Raw genomic sequence first — 20,935 nt, 5'->3', positions numbered from 1 at the left:
CACAGAGTTGCTCAGATTTCCTGAATGGCTTTGTCCTGTCCAAATAATAACGAAGTTGCCTGTGAATGTCCAAGGAATGCAGTAGTCTTTACCCTTTGTTCTGTGGATTAGGATAAAAGGTAGGTAAGTGGATAGTCTGATTCAAAGCTACACTGGATACTACCTTTGGCATAAAGGTAGGGTTGGTTCTTAAGGAAACTCTGTCCTGATGGAAAATTATGAATGGTTGCACAGCCATGAGGGCCTGTAGCTCCGAAACCCTGCGAGCCGAGGTGATAGCCAGAAGAAAGGCAGTTTTCCCTGACAAGTACTGTAACTCTGATGAAGAAGCTGGCTCGAAGGGAGGAAGGGTCAGCTTTTCCAATACGAAGTTGAGGACCCAAGCAGGGACTGGTAGTTTCCTTGGGGTTTTATATTCTTTGCCCCTCTGAGGAACTGCCTTAAGAGGATGAGAGAATAAAGGAGGATCTGTGTTGTATTGTGCAGAAATGGCTGAAGCGTGGATCTTTATGGAGAAGGAAAGTCCATTGTTTAACATCTCAGCTAGGTACTGTAAAATTTGAGGTATATTTATTACCCAAGGATTCTATCCCTTCTTTTGATTCCAGGCACAAAACAGTTTCCATTTGGCGGAGTAGGCCTTTCTAGTAGAAGGTCTTCTGGCCTCAAAGATGACATCCTGCACCTCCTTGGAGAGGAGAAACTGTTGTGAAATCAAGGAATTCTCCATGCAGCTAGATTTAGAGTTTTGAGATGGCTGTGAAGAGTTTTGTAGTTGTGCTGGGACAACAGAAGAGGGACTAGAGGTAGGATCCATGGTGGGGAATGTGTCAGGCTCTTCAGGAGCAGATACCAGTGTTGCCTTGGCCAGTCTGGAGCAATGAGAATCATTTTCGGCCTCTCTGCTCTGGCTTTTAATAGAACTTTGGGCAGCAGAGGAAGAGGCGGGAAGGCATAGACAGTCAATGTTGCCCAATTGAAGGAAAGTGCATCCACTTTCCAGGCCTGTGGATGATAGGTCCTTGAACAAAATTTTTTGAACAAAATTTTTTTCAACTGGCAATTTCTGTCTAGCAAAGAGAATGTCTGGCTGTCCCCATGCCGGAGTTATCTTTGTGAAAATTTGAGGATGCAACTTCCATTCGTGTGGATCTGTCATATTTCTGCGTAGGTTGTCTGCCAGTGTGTTTTCTTCCCTGGCAGGAATTGTGCCGGTAGTTGAATTTTCAATTCCAGTGCTGTGTTCCATAGGGTCATGGCTTGCCTGCACAGGGGGTATGAATGAGTTCCCCCGTTTGTTTATGTACCACATCACTGTGGTGTTCTGTCCTTATCAATAGCTGGCCTGGATGCAGTAGGTCTTTGAAGGTCATCATAGCCTTTTGCACGGCTAGCATTTCCTTTTGGTTGATGTGAAGGAGCTTCTGTTCGTGCCCATTTTCCCTGAAGGCACTGATTTGTCATGTGTGCTCCCCAGGCGTAGTCTGAGGCGTCTGTTGGTTTGGCATGCCTCTCATTTTTGGAAGGGTGTGAAAGTGGAACCTGTAGCCTCTGTCTATAATGTCCAGAATCCATTTGTCTTTTGTAACAATATGCCCATTTTTTGAGAATAATGTCAGTTTTCCACCCAAAGGTGCTGCCATTAAAGCTTTGCTTGGCAGGTGTAGGGGGAAGTCATTGTGTCTGTTTTCTAAAAGACTGATTAATCTTCTCCATCTCTTGGGGTTGGTGCTTGCCACTGTCTGGCTCTGAAAGATCCTTGAGGTTGCCCTCTAACCCTTGGACACCTGTATCTGCCCCTTTGAGGTCTGTCCATGGCTGGAAAGGACCAATTTTCTGAAGGCCAGTTTCTGCTGAAACGTGGAGGCTGTACCTGCAGGAAATCTTTCACTGTTTGCATTGATTTCGCTTTTTCCTCCATTTTCTTTAGCACCTCCTTTGCTTTAACACCAAACAATACATCTTTTTGAAGAGGTGCATCTAATAATTTAGCTTTGACATAATCTGGTAAGGTTTGCTCTGAGCCAAGCATGCCTACGTATAACAGACCCCGTAACAGCAGCTCTACATGAGGCCTCTAAAGCATCAAAACCACACTGCAAGTTATTTTTACCCACTTGCTCTGCACCATGCAACAAATTCTGCAACTCTTAAATCTGGTTGTGTCATTTTGCTTTTCAAAGATATCAAAAACTGTTGATACTTTAACATATGGAACTGACAGTTTAATGCCCTCATGGTTAAAGTGGCCGAGGTGTACACCTTTCTCCCCCCACCTTTCTAAAGAACTGGAATCTCTCTCTGAAGGTAATGGGTTTTTAGCAGTGGAGGCCTTAATTCCCTTGGGACCCTGTGAAATAGTTTCTGGGTCAGCAGTATGGCTTTTATATAGGAACTGGCGAGAATCAGGAACCCGGTAATACCCGTCTGGTTTAACAGGAACTGGAGGCAAAGAATCAGGATTAAGGCTGGCTTCTGTGTACACGTCATCCAATATATCTAAAACAGGAGGGATAGCCAGAGACCTATGCTGGTGGAGCAGAAGAAATTACCTGAGCCTTTTCTTGGAATCTGAGTAATCTTGGCCTTCCCAGTGAAAGTGTTCCCTCAATGTATGCAGGAAGTCCTCAGGAGGGGAGACAGAGGGAATAGACTCCTCTGCATCAGAGGATTCGAATGGAAAATAGGCACAATCCTGGTCCTCAGATAGTTCTGAGGTAATAGAAGCTGGATCTGAGGAAGGGTAGTCTTCCTCTAATCTGGGCCTTTTGTCAGAGGGGGGTTGAGAACCCCTGATTAGAGTAATAAAATCGTCAGCCATTTTAAGAATCTGTTTTTTATGCATGGTGCCTTGAGAGGGTGTCTGAGGAACCTGTTTTTTTGGTTTTCATGGCCGTTTTAGACTTAGTGAAGGCTTTAATAGAGGAGGAAGGCCTGAAGACCCCTTGAGAAATGGCAGGCCTGTCTGAAATGGCAGGCCTGTCTAAATTCTGAGTTTCCCTGCCAGGAGTGGCGTCTGTATCTGTAGTAGGAATGGGGGATACGGTAATGCATTGTCAGGTGCCTTGCTGAGTACCGGAGAACCGTAGTCAGCCTTAGCGTGGTATCAGTAGGGGTGGGGTGCGGTCCTTATCTTCGTTTTTGCTCAAAACTGGAGTCTGAGTATCCGACGACATAATATAATTAAATCTTTTGCCAAAAAAGTGAAGGGCGAACTCCGCCCGACGCTTAGTGAGTTTGTTGAATCTAGCACAAAAATGGCAGGCCGAGATGTCGTGGTCTGGGCCTAAGCAAGGTATACAGTAAGAGTGGAAATCCTTATGCGGTATTTGCTTCCCACATGAAATGCAATTAACTTTGTCTGACATCGGTCTGAGGCAAGAAAAGTTTCCCCAACGGGGTACTTGGCTTTCAAGAAGACTTCGGCTGAAATACTTTCGTAAATCTCAGGAGCTGGCCGACCGGCACTTGCCAACTGCTTTGCACACCGCGTGGCAAGAAAGACTGAAGAAAATGGCGTCGGCTGCCTCTTATACCCCTGCCGCACTGACGTCAGGGAGGAAGCGACGACAACAGACGCCAGACCTAGACTTTGGAATTCGGACGGCAGGATAACCCATCTGTTATGACTGCAGCTGTATGCACGATGAACATCTGCTCCGAGCCACAGCACAATAGCAACACGCAAACCGAGCCAACTGATATTGCCAATCTACTGGAAGATTCAGTGCAAACTTTACTTCCCTTTCACCCACCTAAAGGGCCCATGAATGCCAAGTTCCTAACATCATGGCTGCACAGGTTAAACCGCACTGTCCAAAGCCAAGAATACAGCTTCCATGGGAACTGACAATATCCCTGGCTGTGTTCTGCATGAATTGCAAAGTGAACTGGCACCACACCCAAATGCCCTGTACAATCACAGCCTTATTTCAGGCTTTGTTCCTACCGAATGGCACACTGCTACAGTCATCCCACTCCACAAAGGGTGAGCGACTATAGCCCCTGGGAACTACTGCCTCCATTAGCCAGACTAGTCTGATATGCAATGGTATGGAGTGCATCATCACAGACCATATAAATAGGGACATAGGGAATCTCCAAACTCTGGACCCATCCAGTTTGGGTTTGTGAGAAATAGACCATGTCTGATCACGGACTGCCTCACCAGAGCAGTTGACAAAAGGTAAGGGGGTTCACACAGCCTACCTCTATCTTGCCAAGGCCTTTAACACCATCCCTCACTCAGGAATCTGATAGGGTTTTCACAAACTAGGCATAAAACCCTATGTCACAAGGTGGGCTGAAAACTGGCTCACTGAGAACCCACACGGTGAAGGTAGCAGACTCCAAATAGGACTATAGACCAGTTACAAGTAGAGTCCAAGGATCTGTCCTGGGTCCTCTCCTGTTTGGCATCTACGTCTCTGAAGTAGAAGCCAAAACAAAGGGACTCTGGCTGAACAAGTTTGCAGATGACTGCAGACAGAGCCATTGACTCTCCAACTGATTTAGACACATTCTACAAAAAGGCCTCAGAGTCCAATGACTGGTACCAGAACCATGTCCTTGCACTCAATTCCAAACAGTGCATAGTCATACCCTTTGGGAAAAACTGTGCCCATGAACTACCACAATCGGTGGTAGTCGACTAAACACTGAAGGTGTGAAAAGATCTGGAGAGACAGGTTTGACAGCAACCTCTCCTGCGGATGACCACACTGTAATGAAATGCACAAGTACAGTGGCAAATGGTTTTTCATCCAGGAAGAAAGAGGTATTAGGTCTAATGAGGGACGAGTCAAAAGGGACTTCCAGAACATGCCCCATTTGGCATGTACCTCACTAGACACCTTTAACTGGAAAGGCCACAAAAAATCCTCACTAAGAGGATCCTAGGCCTTAAAAGGCATGCCCTATACAGACAGGCTCAATATCACCTACTTGGAGGCGATCTCTGCCTGATCTACAAAGCCATGTCTGACCCAGAACTGTAGACATGCTACATCTAAAGAAATCCCATTCCTTACGCGCCACACTCCAGGGACCTCAACCTCCTCATTACCACAATAAAAAACGGAACATGCTGGAGGGGACAGGTTCTTGACCCAGAGACTACCCATGCTCTGGAACAGACTTCCCATTCACATCAAGCAGAGCACCTCACTGGCCCTCTTCAAGAGATCTGGATGAGTGGATGGGTAATAGAAAATTCACCCCAGGGATCACTTAAGTGGTCTTGCTAGATAGGGGCACTAGGAACCAACATTGGGCAGCATGATGCCAGGGAATTTTTGGGCTCGGCTTATATAGTCTCCAGGGCCATTAGCCTAGTAATGACCTATGAACCTATAACAGGCTACCTCAACCCCCTTCCAGTCTCCCCTTTTAGCCCCCTAGACATCAACATACCACCTTGTTACTAAAAGTTATAGTGCTAAAAATAAACAGGACCCTAAAGCCAGTTTGGGACCAAAGTTACTTGAACAAATTTGTAAAAATATTCAGATAAGTCATGGTAGCGTCAAATTTTTCCACTGAGGGAGAAGATCAGATGTGTTTAGATCAAGCATGTGTAGTACCATATAAAGATGGACAGGACACTAGGAATAGTCTGCTTCCAGCTGGGAGTTCAATTCAGAGCTCTGCCTTTGTTTCATGACAAGCCCCTGACATGTTAAACAAATTTAGTAGTGGCTCTTTTTTTGACTGCAGTTGTTCCCTTATTTAGGCAACTGTCGAGTTATCACCGCTACCACAGATTTACTTGTCTGAGCCAGGGAATCTACTACATTTTTGTGCTAAATTCACCATAAAACGTTGAGCAAAGTCCAAACTTCTTCCAGTTTAATCTGTAGAGTTCATAGGGGCTCAGTTGGATACAAAGCTTCAAACCGCAACTTCCCCAAACAAGGATTACAACCATTCATCCCAAAGCTTTGGCAACATTGTCCTGTCAGAAGCTACCACCAAAAAAAGAATTCAGTCTTCTGGGCTCCATGGCAACCTCAATCACCTTGGCTCTCCTGGACAAGTACTACATGAGCATTCTGCACTGGACCTTTGCAGTCCAATGGTCAAAGATTTGTAAAATACAGATCAAGCGGTGGGAGTCTCCACGTTCCACAAGGACACCCCTTTATTCTCAAAGCCACTGTGATCGTGGACATTCCAAGGTAATGCCCCCTCCCCACCCCACATGGGGAAGAGCCCAAGCAACATGGTCATTACTAGGCTAGTCTACAGAGTCCAAGATGACAAAAGGCCCACAATGGGACAGATAACATGGCAGTCTGGTAAAAGGATAGAGATCTTACCAGTTGTGTTGAGATGCCATGAGTGTGGTAAAGAGAAAACTGTGAAAAAATATTGCTAACAGCAACACATTCCAGGGAAATCCTGTGCGCTAGTGGACAGGTTGAGCAGATCTATCCCTCTCACTTATGAGAAGCATCTCAAACCCATAATCACAATGCAGATTTTCAGCCACTGAGACAGACCCTGCTGAATCTCTGCATCTCCCCAAAATACTAACTGCAACAAGTTTTTTGCTCTGATCTCCCAGGAAGGGGAGTTGCAGAGGGATGACTTGACTCAACTGGCCCTCAAGACACTCTGCATTCCCTCTCACTTTCCGAAAGCATTGGTTAAGATCCCAGTCACCCTTACAGCCCCCCTACTGCTAGTTTTTCCCTTCATTGGGCCTCCTCCAGTCCACCCTCCCGGAATGCTGGGCTTGGCTTCAGAGCTCTCACCCAGGTATTTAATCCTCCAGTTAAGCCACATGGTCTCTCCAACTCCAACTATGGCTGGAGTCCAGGTTTTCATCCTCTGTTTCTCAACTGCCCAGGTAGAGAATCTAGCCTTTTTTGGCTCCTCTTCCAGGAATTTTTGGGATTTGCTTATCTTTTTCAGAATGGAGCCAGCTATTCCACTACCAAAAGTACAATTAACAGCCATATTTTACTTTCACATTGGCAAGAACCGCATCTATTGCACCCTCAAGACTAACTACAGGATTTTTTTTTACTTTTCTATTATGCCCCCATCAGATCAATTTCCTGCCTGGGATACTACAATTTTACTGCAAGCCTCAACTAGCTCACCATTTGAACCTGCTAACAAAGTTGAATTTAGATTTTTTGGTGTTGTAATTGCGACTGAAGCAAGCCGAAGCAAGTCATTGAATTCACAAAACTTTAGGTTTTTAATAAATGTCAAAAAGAAAAAACAAGCTCTTGTGTCCCATTCAACCTCAGGATTTTTTCAAAAAAGGCAAGACTGGCATATTCACCTGGTTTAAAATAACCCATAGTTACATGTTCAAACAGCATTGTTTTAAACACTTTGGCAATGCTATTCAGCCAGTTTCTTTTCATCTGAGACACTAACCCCCCCCCATGGGCAAACTGAGGCAGTTCGGTCAACACAGGTGAATTACATGTATTAAGAGAAGCCTGAGCATCTGAGCCACGGCTTGAAACTGGCCAAGGCCAGATCTTAAGGCCCCTACATGGCGGAAGGATGGAAATGGATTCAAAAGTATATAACTTTCTAATGCAACTCAAGCAGTCTAGGTCAAAAAAGTCAGTTCTCTATAGTGAGGTATTGAAATTCAGATATTCAATCACCACCACTACTTTTTTGCAGGAAGCCCCTGAAAACTCCAAAACTCCAGACAACAGAATATTCCAACAAACAGCAAGCTTGGAACAAGTCTAGATTTTTAGCCGCTTGGACTCAACTTAAAGGACTCTGCTTTTTAGCTCCTGTGCAATAAAGGTAGGCCTATACAACAGCATTTTGCAGATTTGCTTTGAAAAACTAATAGGCAATGAATTTTGAAAGCAAAAGTTTCAAACCTAGTGCACATGCAAAGGACTGGTCGAAAAAAAGCTGCCCACTTACATCAGTTTTGCATTTGATTAAGAGAACGCTCCTATGTGATACAAAAATTACAATTAAAAAGCCAAAGCCTTCCTTCATGGATAAGGACGGGTTGCAAAAACCTTCGTCTTCACAATCAATTAGAAAGCCATTTCAACTGTTCAAAACTTTGCAAAGACCCCAAACTAAATAAGCCACCAGGCGGCACTTAAATCATGTAACCAAATCAAATGTTTGAGAGTTTTCCCTCTGTTTAGGCATTTATGGGACCCACAGATGTGCAAACTGAACAAGCTGAAAAGCTGCAAGCATCTCTAGAAGTAGTGAAAACATGTAGTGCTTGAAAATAAGCTTATTCCCTTGCTGACCATCTTTTAAAATTTTGTCAAATTACTCAAAGGCTTTACCTGTAAAAAAAGTTGCATTACTGCATATTTAACTCTGGTCAACTAGAACAGTACATGTAACAGTGTAAATACTGCACTCACCATGTTTTGTTCAGCAATGAAGCATTCAATGTAACGGTCAGGGTGTTGTTTCTTAAAGATCTCAGAAAAGGTGGAGTTCTTTGTGTCACCGTCTAAAGCAATTACCCGGCTATTTGCAAGACCAAGCTTGGCCAAGGCTTGGCCATAAGCCTTTCGAGTGGCAACCTGAAGAGAGAAAGAAGGGCCCATCAATTTCACAGTTCAAATTACTCCACATCTGCACAAAATTGGTTATGCAAGAAGACCTTCAAAACTGGAAATTGATATGGATTGCCTGTTTACATCAGCAAAACTCCCAGATACTCAGCTACTCTAAAGATACTCACTTTGGAAATCTTATTCCTCTCCATAACTGCCCCAAAGTACCATCAGAAATTTACAAAAAAAAAAACTAGCCACATAGTCTGTTTACAGATCTATTAGGAGAGCCAGAGCAACCAGTGCAGGGGGGGGGGGGGGGGACACCACCCCAACAAAAGTAATATAGAATGGATATTTAGGGTGACTAGGGGGAGGGAAGAATAAGGTTAAGCTAATCTGACTGAAGTACTACTAACTTTACATAAGAATTCAAGAAAGTACTTTAACTCATTACACCAGAGTACACCTTCAGGTATTTCTGCAGTTAGCTCCTACTGTGCCTCTAGGCAAATATTGCTTGTTTATATCTGCATTAATTCCAAACCCATACTACATCAGAATATTTTACCTTGAAGCATACATGATGGCAAATACAACTGTATTGATATTTGACCTCTGTCAATGAATATTTGTTAGAACTGTAAGAAGAATTTAAAGGCTCACCACACTCACTGGGAAATAAAGGTGTACACTCAAAAAGCTGTACTAGAGGGAAGGAGTTAAAATGGGCTCAACTACAGCAAAACTTGACTGTACGCAGAAATAAGTTCCAAGTCCTACTACAACAGATACCAATCATTTAAAGCTACACAACCAATGTTAGACTATAATAATTTCCTGACACAGGCACATTAACACACACAACCACTTCTCCAATGTTATTTCCCCATCACCTAAGAGGACAAATATGGTTCTGAAATTGTACAACCAGCCCCATTACTAACTTCTTACTCTGAAGCCATCCACTCAAAGCAGTAATGGGGCAAGGGGTGTACAACAGAACTCAGCAGCTGCCTCCTTATGTTCTGGAGATGACCCATGGTAACACTGCTCACAATAAACAAGCTGCCTCAACAGGAATCTTGTCCTCAAGCAATCCAATATGGAACACAAGTCTTGTGCAATAACAGCCTGGAAAGTTCCAGAAAAAATACCTACTTCCAGGGATAAACAAGATAAAAACAGGTGCGAGCCTAGAGAGCCAGTGATATGACAGGAAAACTGCCCCGACTACACCCCAAGCAGCCAAGGTACTGGCAACTGTAAGATGGGGAGCACCTATCAGGGTCAACATACCTGAAGGCAACTAGCATTATATCCCCTAGTGTAGGCTGGAACATAAAGGAGACTCTGGCCTACGTGGGAATGCACCGGGCAATGAGTCACTGGAGAAGTTAACTGCAAAAGTTCAGTTCAATGAAAGGTCAAATTTTCTGGCCAGAAGAAATGAAACATCTCAAACTAATGCGCCTACCAACTCTAGGCCAAATGGTACTTCCAACCATGGTATCAAGGAATGCAAATTAAACTGATGTGCATTAAGAAAATCCCAATGCCAACCACTCCTGGAGGGACAGAATGACTAGACCATGATATGAAGGTCATATACTAAATGCCCCCTCAAGCAGATGCTTGTTACAAACAAGGCACAAGCAACTTTTCTTCTGCTACTACAATACAAGCAGAAAAGGATGCCTTCCTGAAACCGTTCTAAATCTGAGACTTGGAAAGTCCATCCGACCTATTAAGTTAATAACTATAAACAAAGCAGCTCAGACAGTAATGTTCTTGTGGGAACTATACTGTGCAGAATAGTTGGGGGATCCACTAGATTCAAAATAAGGTTTGGCAAAATCTAGGTGCATGAATCTACAGACTAAATGCACCTGCACCCCTTGAATTAGCACAAATTGAAGGGAAATAACCAACTACAAAAAGAACATTACGGCACTTTAGCCTTAAGTACTTTTGACTGTTGCAGATTTTTGGATAAGTCTAATTCCAGATTAGACCCCAGTTTACACAAATTTCACAAATTTAATATTTACAGGATTGGGAGAAACCACAAAACCAAGACAGAGAGGCTTACCATAAACCTCACGCACAGTCCAGATGGAAAGTTCAGTCCAGACGGAAAGCTCTGGCCTTTTCCATCCCAACTTCCCTTTGACAGATCTTAAAGGGAAAAGTGAACTGACCCCTTACTCTGATGACCTTAAACTGGCTTGACGAATCATGCTTATTTGGCTGTAGAATCAACTCCTCTACTGTACCAGATCAGAGAAACAGAACGTTCGCTACCATGCATAGGCACTCTGCACAAGTCTGTACAAGGTTATCCACAAGAGAACAGATTCTAGCTTCCAACCCAAAACATGTGACTGTTCGCTGATGAGCTGTTGTGGAAGTACACCAGTAAAAAAAGTCTTGCAACTTGATATGCCAATAGTTGGAAGTTGTCTAGCTAGTTCATTAGTACACAGACTCAAACACTATGGAATCAGTAAATTTAAGACTGCTCAAAAACCTAACAGAAACCACCAATTCTGATCCCAAATGTCAGACTTCATTCTAGAAATCATAAAACAAAAGACCACCCAAACAGATGGTCTATCTTGAGAAGCTGTGTGTTTTTCAGTAGTTTTGCTTGCTGTTGCTTACTGGGTGTTAGCACTTTGTACACAATTTTAAAAGGATCCGACCTTTGAGGATTGAAGTGTAGGTTTATCTTATTTGTTCCAACAGCTTACCTCTCGAGTTCCGAGGCAAGATAGTTATATCATGGACTTGACCTTTATACCTGCTTCCGATTGGTTTGTTCATGAACACAACAGTGTCACCAACAACTGAAGACTTGTCCAAACAAGAAATGGATATGGAAAAATGCTTTCAGTGAAAAATCACAAAGTACCAGAAGACTAAATGACACTAGTGCAATAGAGTAGCCATCTTTTTGCAGAAGTTTACAAGGGAACATAAGCTATGATTGCTGAAGGCTCCAAGGACATGTGAATAAAACCGCAAGCTTCCTCCAATACCCACTTAATCTACTTGAGCATGACACACCTAGTTACAAAATGGGGAAGTGCAAGATAAAGCAGACAAACACGAAGTCCTCATAAGGGAAGATGGCAGATGCCACACACCATAATAGGAAGGAGCATCTCAAGTAATTCCTGCTCTGGATAGCCCCTTTCAAATCTATGTCAACCCTGTATAAAAAGGGACCACATTACCTTTTTAGTTGGACTTTTAAAAACGCTTGAATACCCTGAACCCAATATCAATGCTCAAGAACACTGTACCATGCTCTACTACCTGGGCTACTCCCTTAAGCTCGAGTGGATCAGCCTCAAGCTAAATATATTAAAACTGTCCTCTCCACAATGCACATTCCTCGACCAGACTCCACTATACAGGATAGGGCACATATAGGCATCCTTCATGCAGAGTGGCAACGACAGTCAAGTCCAACACAACAGATGCATCATGATGCAGAAGTTTGCCTTACCAGGAAAGTTCACCTAGCTCAAGTCCCTTTTTTAGAAGCAGTCCAAGGAGGGGGCGGGGGAGACAGACACCGGACAATGAATAAAATGTAATACTACCTGCAGGGTAATGCTTACGGTATTAAAAAACAGACAGTAAAGACATTGTACACTCAGTTACTGTCAAACACACATTCCCCATCTAGAACATATTAAGAGCAATGAATGCACATTTCAGTACATGCACTCAATGAAGTAGGATGTCACTAAAGCAGGAACAGAAAAAGTACAGTTTTGTACCTACCATAAATGTAGAGTGCTAATACAGCTGCAGTAATCACAGATGGGTTTTCAGCCGTCAGGCGGTCCCTTGGTCGGCCGAATTCCAAAGTCTTGGTCCGGCGTCAGTTGTCGCTTACTCTTCTGACATCAGTAAGGCCAGAGTATACAAGACACAGCCGACGCCATGTTCTTCAGTCTTTCTTGCCCCAGATGTCAGGTGCCCCCAAAAGGAAGGCAATACATAAATAAGGCTCATCTACATATGCAGGCAATGCAATGTAATGCAAAATCAGTGTAAGCAAGCAAATAAAACATAGCAGGATAACCCAGTCAGGTGGTATGAAGAGGTTGTTAGGCCCCATGCCTTTACCAAGTGGGGAAGGAGGGAGGGAAACCTGTACTGCAGCTGTATTAGCACTCTAACATCTACATTTATGGTAGGTACAAAACTGTACTATGTTCATCGTGCATACAGCTGCAGTAATTACAGATGGGTAGAGTCCCAAAGCTATGCATAGGGTGGTAGGTACTATGAGGAACTGGGTTGAGCCAGAATGCCCTGCAAAACAGCAGTGGCAAAGCCTGCTCTTGTTCTGGAATATAAGGGTAGGTGGTAGTGTTTTGTGAAGGTATGTACAGAACTCCCAAGTGGCTGCCTCCAAAATATCCTTAGTAGGAACGCCTCTGAGGAAGGCTGTAGAGGTGGCTGTGGCCCTGGTGGAGTGAGATCTGATACCAGTAGGGACAGATTTCCCATGATAGGAATAACAAAACCATATGCAGTGGCCAATCCACTTGGAAATGGTCTGTTTGGAAACTGGTTTCCCTTGAGCCCCTACGGCATAGGACACAAAAAGTTGTTCTGATTTCCTGAAGGACTTTGTTCTGTCCAAATAATAACGTAGCTGCCTATGGATGTCTAAAGTGTGAAGCAGCCTCTCCCCTTTGTTTTGAGGGTTAGGATAAAAGGTAGGTAGGTGTATGGCTTGATTTAAGGCTACCCTGGATACCACTTTTGGCATAAAAGATGGGTTGGTACAAAGGGAAACCCTGTCCTGATGGAAGATGAGGAAGGGCTGCACCGCCATGAGGGCCTGTAGTTCAGAAACCCTACGAGCTGAAGTGATGGCCAGAAGGAAAGCTGTTTTCCAGGACAAATGTTGCAGATCTGTTGAGGCAGCAGGTTCAAAGGGAGGCAATGTTAATTTTTCTAGTATGTAATTAAGGTCCCAGGCTGGTATTGGTTGCTTCCTTGGAGGTCTTATATTCTTAGCCCCTCTGAGGAACTGTCGTAAGAGTGGGTGAGAGAATAAAGGAGGATCCGTGTTGAATTCTGCAGAAATGGCTGAGGCATGTATTTTTATGGAAGAAAATGAAAGTCCACTGTTCAGCAGTTCAGCTAGGTACTGTAAAACCTGAGGCAAGTTCAATTTTCTAGGGTCCTGGCCTCTTCTCATTCCAACAGCAAAACCGCTTCCATTTTGCAGAGTAAGCTTTTCTAGTAGATGGTCTTCTGGCCTCCAAAATGACATCCTGCACCTCCTTGGAGAGTAGGGACTGTTGTGGTGTCAAGGAATTTTCCATGCAGCGAGGTTGAGTGTTTTCAGCTGACTGAAGAGTTTTGTAGCTGTTCTGAGTCAGTAGGAGAGGCATTAGAGGCAGGGACCAAGGAGGAGTATGTGTTAGGCTCCTCAGGAGTGGATACCAGTGTTGCCTTGGCCAATCTGGAGCAATCAGTATCATCCTCGGTTTGTCTGTTCTTGCTTTCAAAAGCACCTTGAGCAGAAGGGGCAGAGGTGGGAATGCATAAACGGACCATGCTGTCCAACTGAATGAAAGGGCGTCCACTTTCCAGGCCTTTGGATGAAAGGTCCTTGAACAAAACTTTCAGTTGATAGTTCCTGTGAGAGGCAAAAAGATCTATGTATGGCCTCCCCCACGCTTGGATTATCTCTGTAAACACCTGAGGATGTAACTTCCATTCGTGTGGATCTGTCATATTTCTGCTTAGTGTCTGCCAGTGTGTTTTCCAGTCCTGGCAAGTACTGTGCTTGAAGTTAGATTTGTCTTTCCAGAGCAAAGTTCCAAAGAGTCATGGCTAGTCTGCACAAGGGGTATGAATGTGTTCCTCCTTGTTTATGTACCACATTACTGTGGTGCTGTCTGTTCTTATCAGTAATTGTCCTGGATGCAGGAAGTCCTTGAAAGCTGTAATTGCATTTATCACTGCTAGCATTTCTTTTTGATTGATGTGAAGGTGCTTTTCCTTTTGGGACTATCTGCCCTGAATGCACCTGTCCTTCATGTGCGCCCCCCAGGCGTAATCTGAGGCGTCTGTGGTTATGACTTGTTTTGCTTGAGGCTTGCAGAATGGAAGGCCTGCGTTTACTTGACATGCTTGGGCCCACCATAGAAATTCCTTTTGCAAACATGGAATTGGTATAATTGCTTCCAAACTGTGACTGTTGAGACCATAAATTTTTTAGGTACCATTGAAGTTTCCTCATATGCAGCTTTGAAGAATGCAAGATGCCATGAATCCCAGAGCCTGCAGGATTTTCCTTGCAGTAAGCCTGGTACTTTTTGCTAGTGTTTTGAAGTACTGAGATAGTTGCCCTTGTTTTTCTGGCGTAAGATATGCCATCTGGGTGTTTGTGTCCAAGTTGGCACCCAGGAAGGTTATTTTCTGAGATGGTGTTAAGTCTTGATTTCTCCTCGTTGATGGTATATCCCAGAGAAAGCAGTAACCGTGTCACATAAGCCAGATGTTCCAGTAGTATGCGTTTGCTGTCCGCTTGGATCAGGCAGTCGTCCAGATAAGGGTAAATTTGTATCCCTTGAAGTCTGCAGTAGGCAATCACTGATGCCAGGCACTTTGTGAATACTCTGGGCGCAGTACGGGCAATGCAGAGAATGGATAGTGGATTGAACCTGCAAGAAATCTGAGGTATCTTCTGCAGCTTTGTCAGATTGGGACATGCAGGTATGCCTCCTTGAGGTCCAATGTTACCAGCCAAAACTCCTTGCCCAGCATGGGAAGAAGTTGCTGTAATGTGAGCATCTTGAATTTTGGCAAGAGTAGGAATGTGTTTAGGATGGATAAGTCCAAAATGGGTCTCCAGTCGGTTCCTTTTCTTGGTACCAGAAAAAGTCTTGAATAAAAACCTTGACCTTGGAGTGTAGGTACATTTGTATAGCTCTCATGTTTAGGAGCTTTGAAATTTGCAGTTGTGCCTCTGCCCTTTGATTGTGGCAGGTTTGGCATGCCTCTCATTTTTGGAAGAGTGTGAAATTGAAATTTGTAGCCTCTGTTTATAATGTCCAGTATCCATTTGTCTGTTGTGACAATATGCCAATTGCTTGCAAATAATGCTAGTTTCCCTCCCAAAGGTGCTGTCAGCTGAGACTTGCTTGGCATGAAAATGAGGGAGTCATTGGGTTTGCTTCCTGTATTGTTGTGCACTGTCTTCACCACCTCTTGGTGCTGGAGATTGCCATTGTCTGCCTCTATGATCCTTGTGATTGCCCTCTGCCCCTTGTGAGTCTGTATCTGCCTGCCTCTATATGATCCTTGTGATTGCCCTCTGCCCCTTGTGAGTCTGTATCTGCCTCTTTGGGGCTTGTCAGTGGCTGGAAAGGACCAGTTTTTTGAAGGCCAATTTCTGCTAAAACGTGGTGGTTGGACCTGTAAGAAAGCCTTGACAGTTTGCATAGATTTGGCTTTTTCTTCCATTTTCCGTAGTATGTCCTCAGCATTAGTACCAAATACATCCTTTTGTAAAGGAGCATCAAGAAGTTTAGCTTTCACATGATCAGGTAAATTTTGTTCCCTAAGCCAGGCATGCCTGCGAATGACTGATCCTGTGGCAGCCACTCTACTGGAAGCCTCTAGGGCATCATAACCACATTGTAAGGTGTGTTTACCCACTTGCTCCGCACTATGCATCATATCCTGTAACTCATCTGGTTGTTCAGGTTGAGACATTTTGTTCCTTAATTGTGATAACAGGTACTGTTGATATTTAATCATATGAAACTGACAGTTTAAGGCCCTCATGGCTAGGGTGGCAGAGGTATATACCTTTTTACCCCACCTTTCTAGAGATCTGGATTCCCTTTCTGCAGGGAGTGGATTCTTGGCAGTGGAGGCCTTTAATCCCTTGGGGCCTTGTGAAATGGTTTCAGGGTCAGCATTATGGCCTTTGTAGAGAAATTGGTGAGAGCTGGGTACTCTAATACCCATCAGGTTTTACTGGTGCAGGAGGCAGAGAATCAGGGTTAAGGCAAGCCTCCGAATAGACATCATCCAGTACATCCAAAACAGGGGGTATAGCCAGAGGTCTGTGCTGAGGTAACCAAAGAAATTCCCCAAGTCTTTTCTTGGAATCTGAAAAGTCTTGGCCTTCCCAATGGAAGTGTTCCCTCAAAGTGTGCAAGGTTTCCCCAAAAGAAAAATCCTCAGGAGGGGATACAGAAGGAATGGACTGTTCTGCATCCGAATCCGAATCCTCAAAAGGGGAGTAAGAGTGTTACTCTGCATCAGAATGTTCTGATAAAATGGATCCCTGATCAGAAGAGGGACATTCTTCCTCCACTCTGGGTCTCTTGTCAGGAGGGGGCTGAGAACCTCTGATAACAGTAATTAAATCCTCAGCCATTTTAAGCATCTGTTTTAGGCATGGGTCCAGGAGATGGGCCCTGTGCAACAGGCCTCGTGGGATGCCTGACTGCTTTGGATTTAGTAAAAGCCTTTATTGAAAAAGATGAGGGCCTACATACACCATGGGTGGAGGTGGACCTGTCCACATTAGTAGGCTCGACATTAGCAGGGGCTTCGGTTGTAGTCTGGGAAAGGACAGAGGACCCAGCGGTCTTGGGTACAGAGAACACCGCCAAAGGAGTGTCGTCGGTAGTCAGGGACTGCAAAGGCGTCTCACTGAGAACCGGACCACGTGTAGCCTGTTTTGGTGTGGTGTCAGTCCTATTCCTTGCGTTTTTTGGACAAAACAGTAGTCGGAGTGTCCGACGACATCTTATAATCAAAAGCTTTACCATAGTGGTGTTGGGCAAACTCCGCCCAACGCTTGATAGTGCATTTATTGAAGGTAGTGCAAAAGCGACAGCCCGAGACGTCGTGGTCTGGGCCCAAACAAGGTATGCAACGGGAATGGAAATCCTTATGCGGTATTTGCTTCCCACAAGAAATACAATTAACTTTTTCTGACATCTGTCTTAGGCAAGAAAAGTTTCCCCAACGGGGTACTTAGCTTTAAAGAAGACTTCGGTTCCAATTTTTTCGTAATTCAGGAGCTGGCCGACCGGCACTTGCGAACTGCTTCTGCTTCGGGCACCACGCGGCAAAAAAGACTGAAGAACATGGCGTCGGCCGTCATACTCTGGCCTTACTGACGTCAGAAGAGTAAGCGACGACAACCGACACCGGACCAAGACTTTGGAATTCGGCCGACCGAGGGACCGCCTGAAAACCCATCTGTGATTACTGCAGCTGTATGCACGATGAACATCAAGAGGGTATAAGCAGAAATAAATCAAGAAACATACATGTAGAGAGTTCTGATAGTGGAAAGGATGCGATAAGAGTGGACAGGCAAGATATGGGTATGTAGGAAAGGATTAAGGATAAAGTTTGAGCAGAACAGATAGAGAAAAAAAGATGGGATAAAAGTGAAAGTCAGGGTTACAGAACAGAGGGAAGGACAGCGATAGGAAAAGGATGGTCTAGTCAGGATGGAGCATAGTTTGGAGGATGTTAAGCATTTTCAGGTGGTTGAAAAAAAATGTGAACTTTGTTTTAGAGTAGGACGAGTTCTCGCGCTTAGCAACATAGGTTGAGTAAGAGTTGCCTGCACTGTTAGGAGACTCAGTCCTGGGCAGGAGATATTTGCTCTAAGCAAAGATTCCTAGGAGGAAGCACAGTTAGACTATGTTTTGTAGTGATGGCAGGTGCTGGTTTCATGGGCACCAAGCAGTGGGAGTACACAAGGTAATTGGGTAAAGTGCTTGGCAGTGGGGTGAATGGTGTGGTAAGTTGGATGGAAACATCTACATTAAGGTGAATTATACCTCAGCTGTCCAGATTTGCCTCAGCTTGGTCTGTTCCTCATACAATTTGTGGATTTCTTGCAAATCAGCGAGTTCTGGATTCACTAGACGTTAAAGAGTTTGACTTTGCTGCCTTTTGAAAGTGCACAGTAATGTTAGAATAAAAGCTTTTACAAGTTTATTTATATGATGCACATTTAAAAGTCATTGCTAGTTTTGGCCCTCTGTCCCACCATTATTTTTGGCTTTGTCAAGACTTCTTGTGGCAACTATGGGAGCAATAAAGGCTGGTCAGGATGGGTGCTGTACAGAAGAGTGAAGGAACAGATGACTTCTAAAGAAGTCTTAAAGAGTCCGTGAGAAAGGGTTAATTTTTGTTGAAAGTTTTCTTGGTGGCTTGAGTAATGCGTTGAAGCTCTGTGTACTGGATATGTTGCTGATGGACTGTGCCCCAATAAATGGATTTGGGTGAAAACAGCATAATTTTTTTTTAGCATTTGTAGTCTAGTCAGGCCTTAGCTGAGGAAGAGAGTCCTGGGTCATCTTGTGGAGTAGGAGGAGACTATGCAGAGCACGAGTGTGGCACCCAAGTCTACCACTACTCCACAAGATGACCCAAGCTTAGCTGAGGAAGAGTTTGTGCAGAGCATGAGCATGGCAACATCAGAGTACTGTCCTATGGAGACTTTTGAAGCTTTGTGAAGATTAGCAACTATGTAAAATAAGGTCCCTAGAATAAATCCCTGAGGTATGCTAGAGACAAAGGGGGAGACATCTTGTTTCCATTTTACAACCCAGAGTCTGTTGGTCAGACAGCTGTCGGACTACCCGATGGATGAATGGGAAGAGTACTAGGGAGAATCATTCATGAAGCAGACGTGTGAAACTGTCAAATGCTTGACACGTCCAAGAGGGAGGATACAAGCTTGCCAGTGTAGTTTGACTTCAGTAAGACTGAACAGCAGTAGTGGTGTTGTGGTGAGGTTGGAAACTATGTTGAGTGTTTGAGAAGGGACTTTGTGAAGATGGAAAGGAGATGGAATGAGTGCATTTTTCTAATATTTTGAAGAGTGAAGGTAGAACAGCTACAGGTTGGTGGATGCCCCCCCCCCCCCTCCACAGACAGGGTATAATGTGGGATTTTCCAGATAAGGATTTAGGCTTTCTGTAATTGAATGGAAAATTACAGGATGCAGGGTATGCTTTAGCATCTCTGATCCTGACATTCTGGTAGCTAGTCATCAGCAGCTGGTATGGAATTTAGTTTTAAGAGGCGTTTTTATTTTTTTTTTTTTTAATACGAGGTAGATACTGGTTGAAGGGAGAAGAGATTTTGGCGATTAGTGTGGCTAGTGGGTGATTTGTTAAAGAAAAGGACACAGGATATGAAATGTGCATTAAACTGGGTAGTTATAGGGACAGTTGGTAGTGGCTGAAGGAATCGTAGTCTGGCCTTTGTGTAATCTTTTGATTGCATTCAAGAAAAGCTTGGGGTTCTGTTGGCGGTAGTCTTGGAGCTTGGAAAATAGTTTGGTCCAATCTGGTTCCTTTAGAAAGGTTCCCAAGCTGTCCAAAATAACTGCCATTTTTCTGGCATTTTGTCATTAGACTACACTTTAAGGGGTTTTTTTTCAGTTCAGCACAAGTTGCCTAGTTTCTCCCGTGAGCCACTGAATAGGGCTGGATTTAATTAGTTTTGATCCGATGGCAACTAGTTTTAGTAAGCTAAAGAATATTAATGTCAGAGTGTGCCATCTAGAGATAAAGTATTTTTAGAATATCCCAGCTGTACTTTATATAGTTAAAGTAAGGTATTATTGGAGGGATGTGTGCACATTAGTCTCACAGCAAAGGTTGTGAGATGGTCTCGTGTAGGCAGCCAGTAGTGTTACTTTTGCTCAGGGAGGTGGTGAAGATATAGTCTAATGTAGACTCCCATTGCTGCATTTGCCCATTTAAAACAGTAGGATAATTTGGGTAAAACCAGAGAGAGTGAGAGAGTCTACAAGTAGGTAGTCTATTATCACCACCTATGACAGTTACTTTGTTGATTCAGGATACAAAACAGGATTTCTTCTAATAACAGGATGCTGGTTCCAGGAGGGAAATAGATGGCAGTCATGCATATGGTCAAGTTTGTTGATGCAGGAGAGATTTCAGCACTGGGTATGTTGAGCTGGGTGGGGGGTGGGGGTAATAACAGATTAAAAGGTATTTGTACATCATATCCATACCACCAGCTTTCTTACGCAGTCTATCATTTCTAACGCTATAGTCTGGAAGGGGGGGTCCTGTTTAATACCTGGTTTTAATCAGGTTTCTGCAGCTATTGGTGCATCAAGGGTGTAGGCGGCTACAAGCAACTATCATCGTTTACCATAGAAGCTCCTAAAATTAAAAGTTAAAAGCAGATTACCTTGATTGAGTGGAAAAGGAGCAACAGGGGGAAAAAGGAGCAATAGGGGTTAGAGTTGGAAGTGTATAGGGGACCCAACATTAGGATGCATATCACAGTCAAGAGCAAACTTGGATGAGAGGTGTAGTTAAAACAGTATGCAGTGTGGGTGCTTCTCTGGTGCACCTGTA

General features: G+C 44.0%; 1 protein-coding gene across 1 annotated transcript in view; it reads right to left on the bottom strand.

Annotated features, from left to right (window-relative positions):
- Positions 1-20,935, bottom strand: part of LOC122808888 (transketolase-like protein 2) — a 327,865-nt gene that overhangs the window by 247,823 nt on the left and 59,107 nt on the right. Inside the window, exon 8 of the mRNA XM_044080001.1 lies at positions 8,376-8,540. Coding sequence (XP_043935936.1) covers positions 8,376-8,540 — 165 coding nt within the window. The remainder of the gene's footprint in view (positions 1-8,375; positions 8,541-20,935) is intronic.

Source organism: Protopterus annectens, chromosome 8.part0, assembly GCF_019279795.1.
Source record: "Protopterus annectens isolate FY-2018-M chromosome 8.part0, PAN1.0, whole genome shotgun sequence".
Taxonomy (NCBI): Eukaryota; Metazoa; Chordata; order Ceratodontiformes; family Protopteridae; genus Protopterus; species Protopterus annectens.
This window is presented reverse-complemented; position numbering and strand designations above follow the sequence as displayed.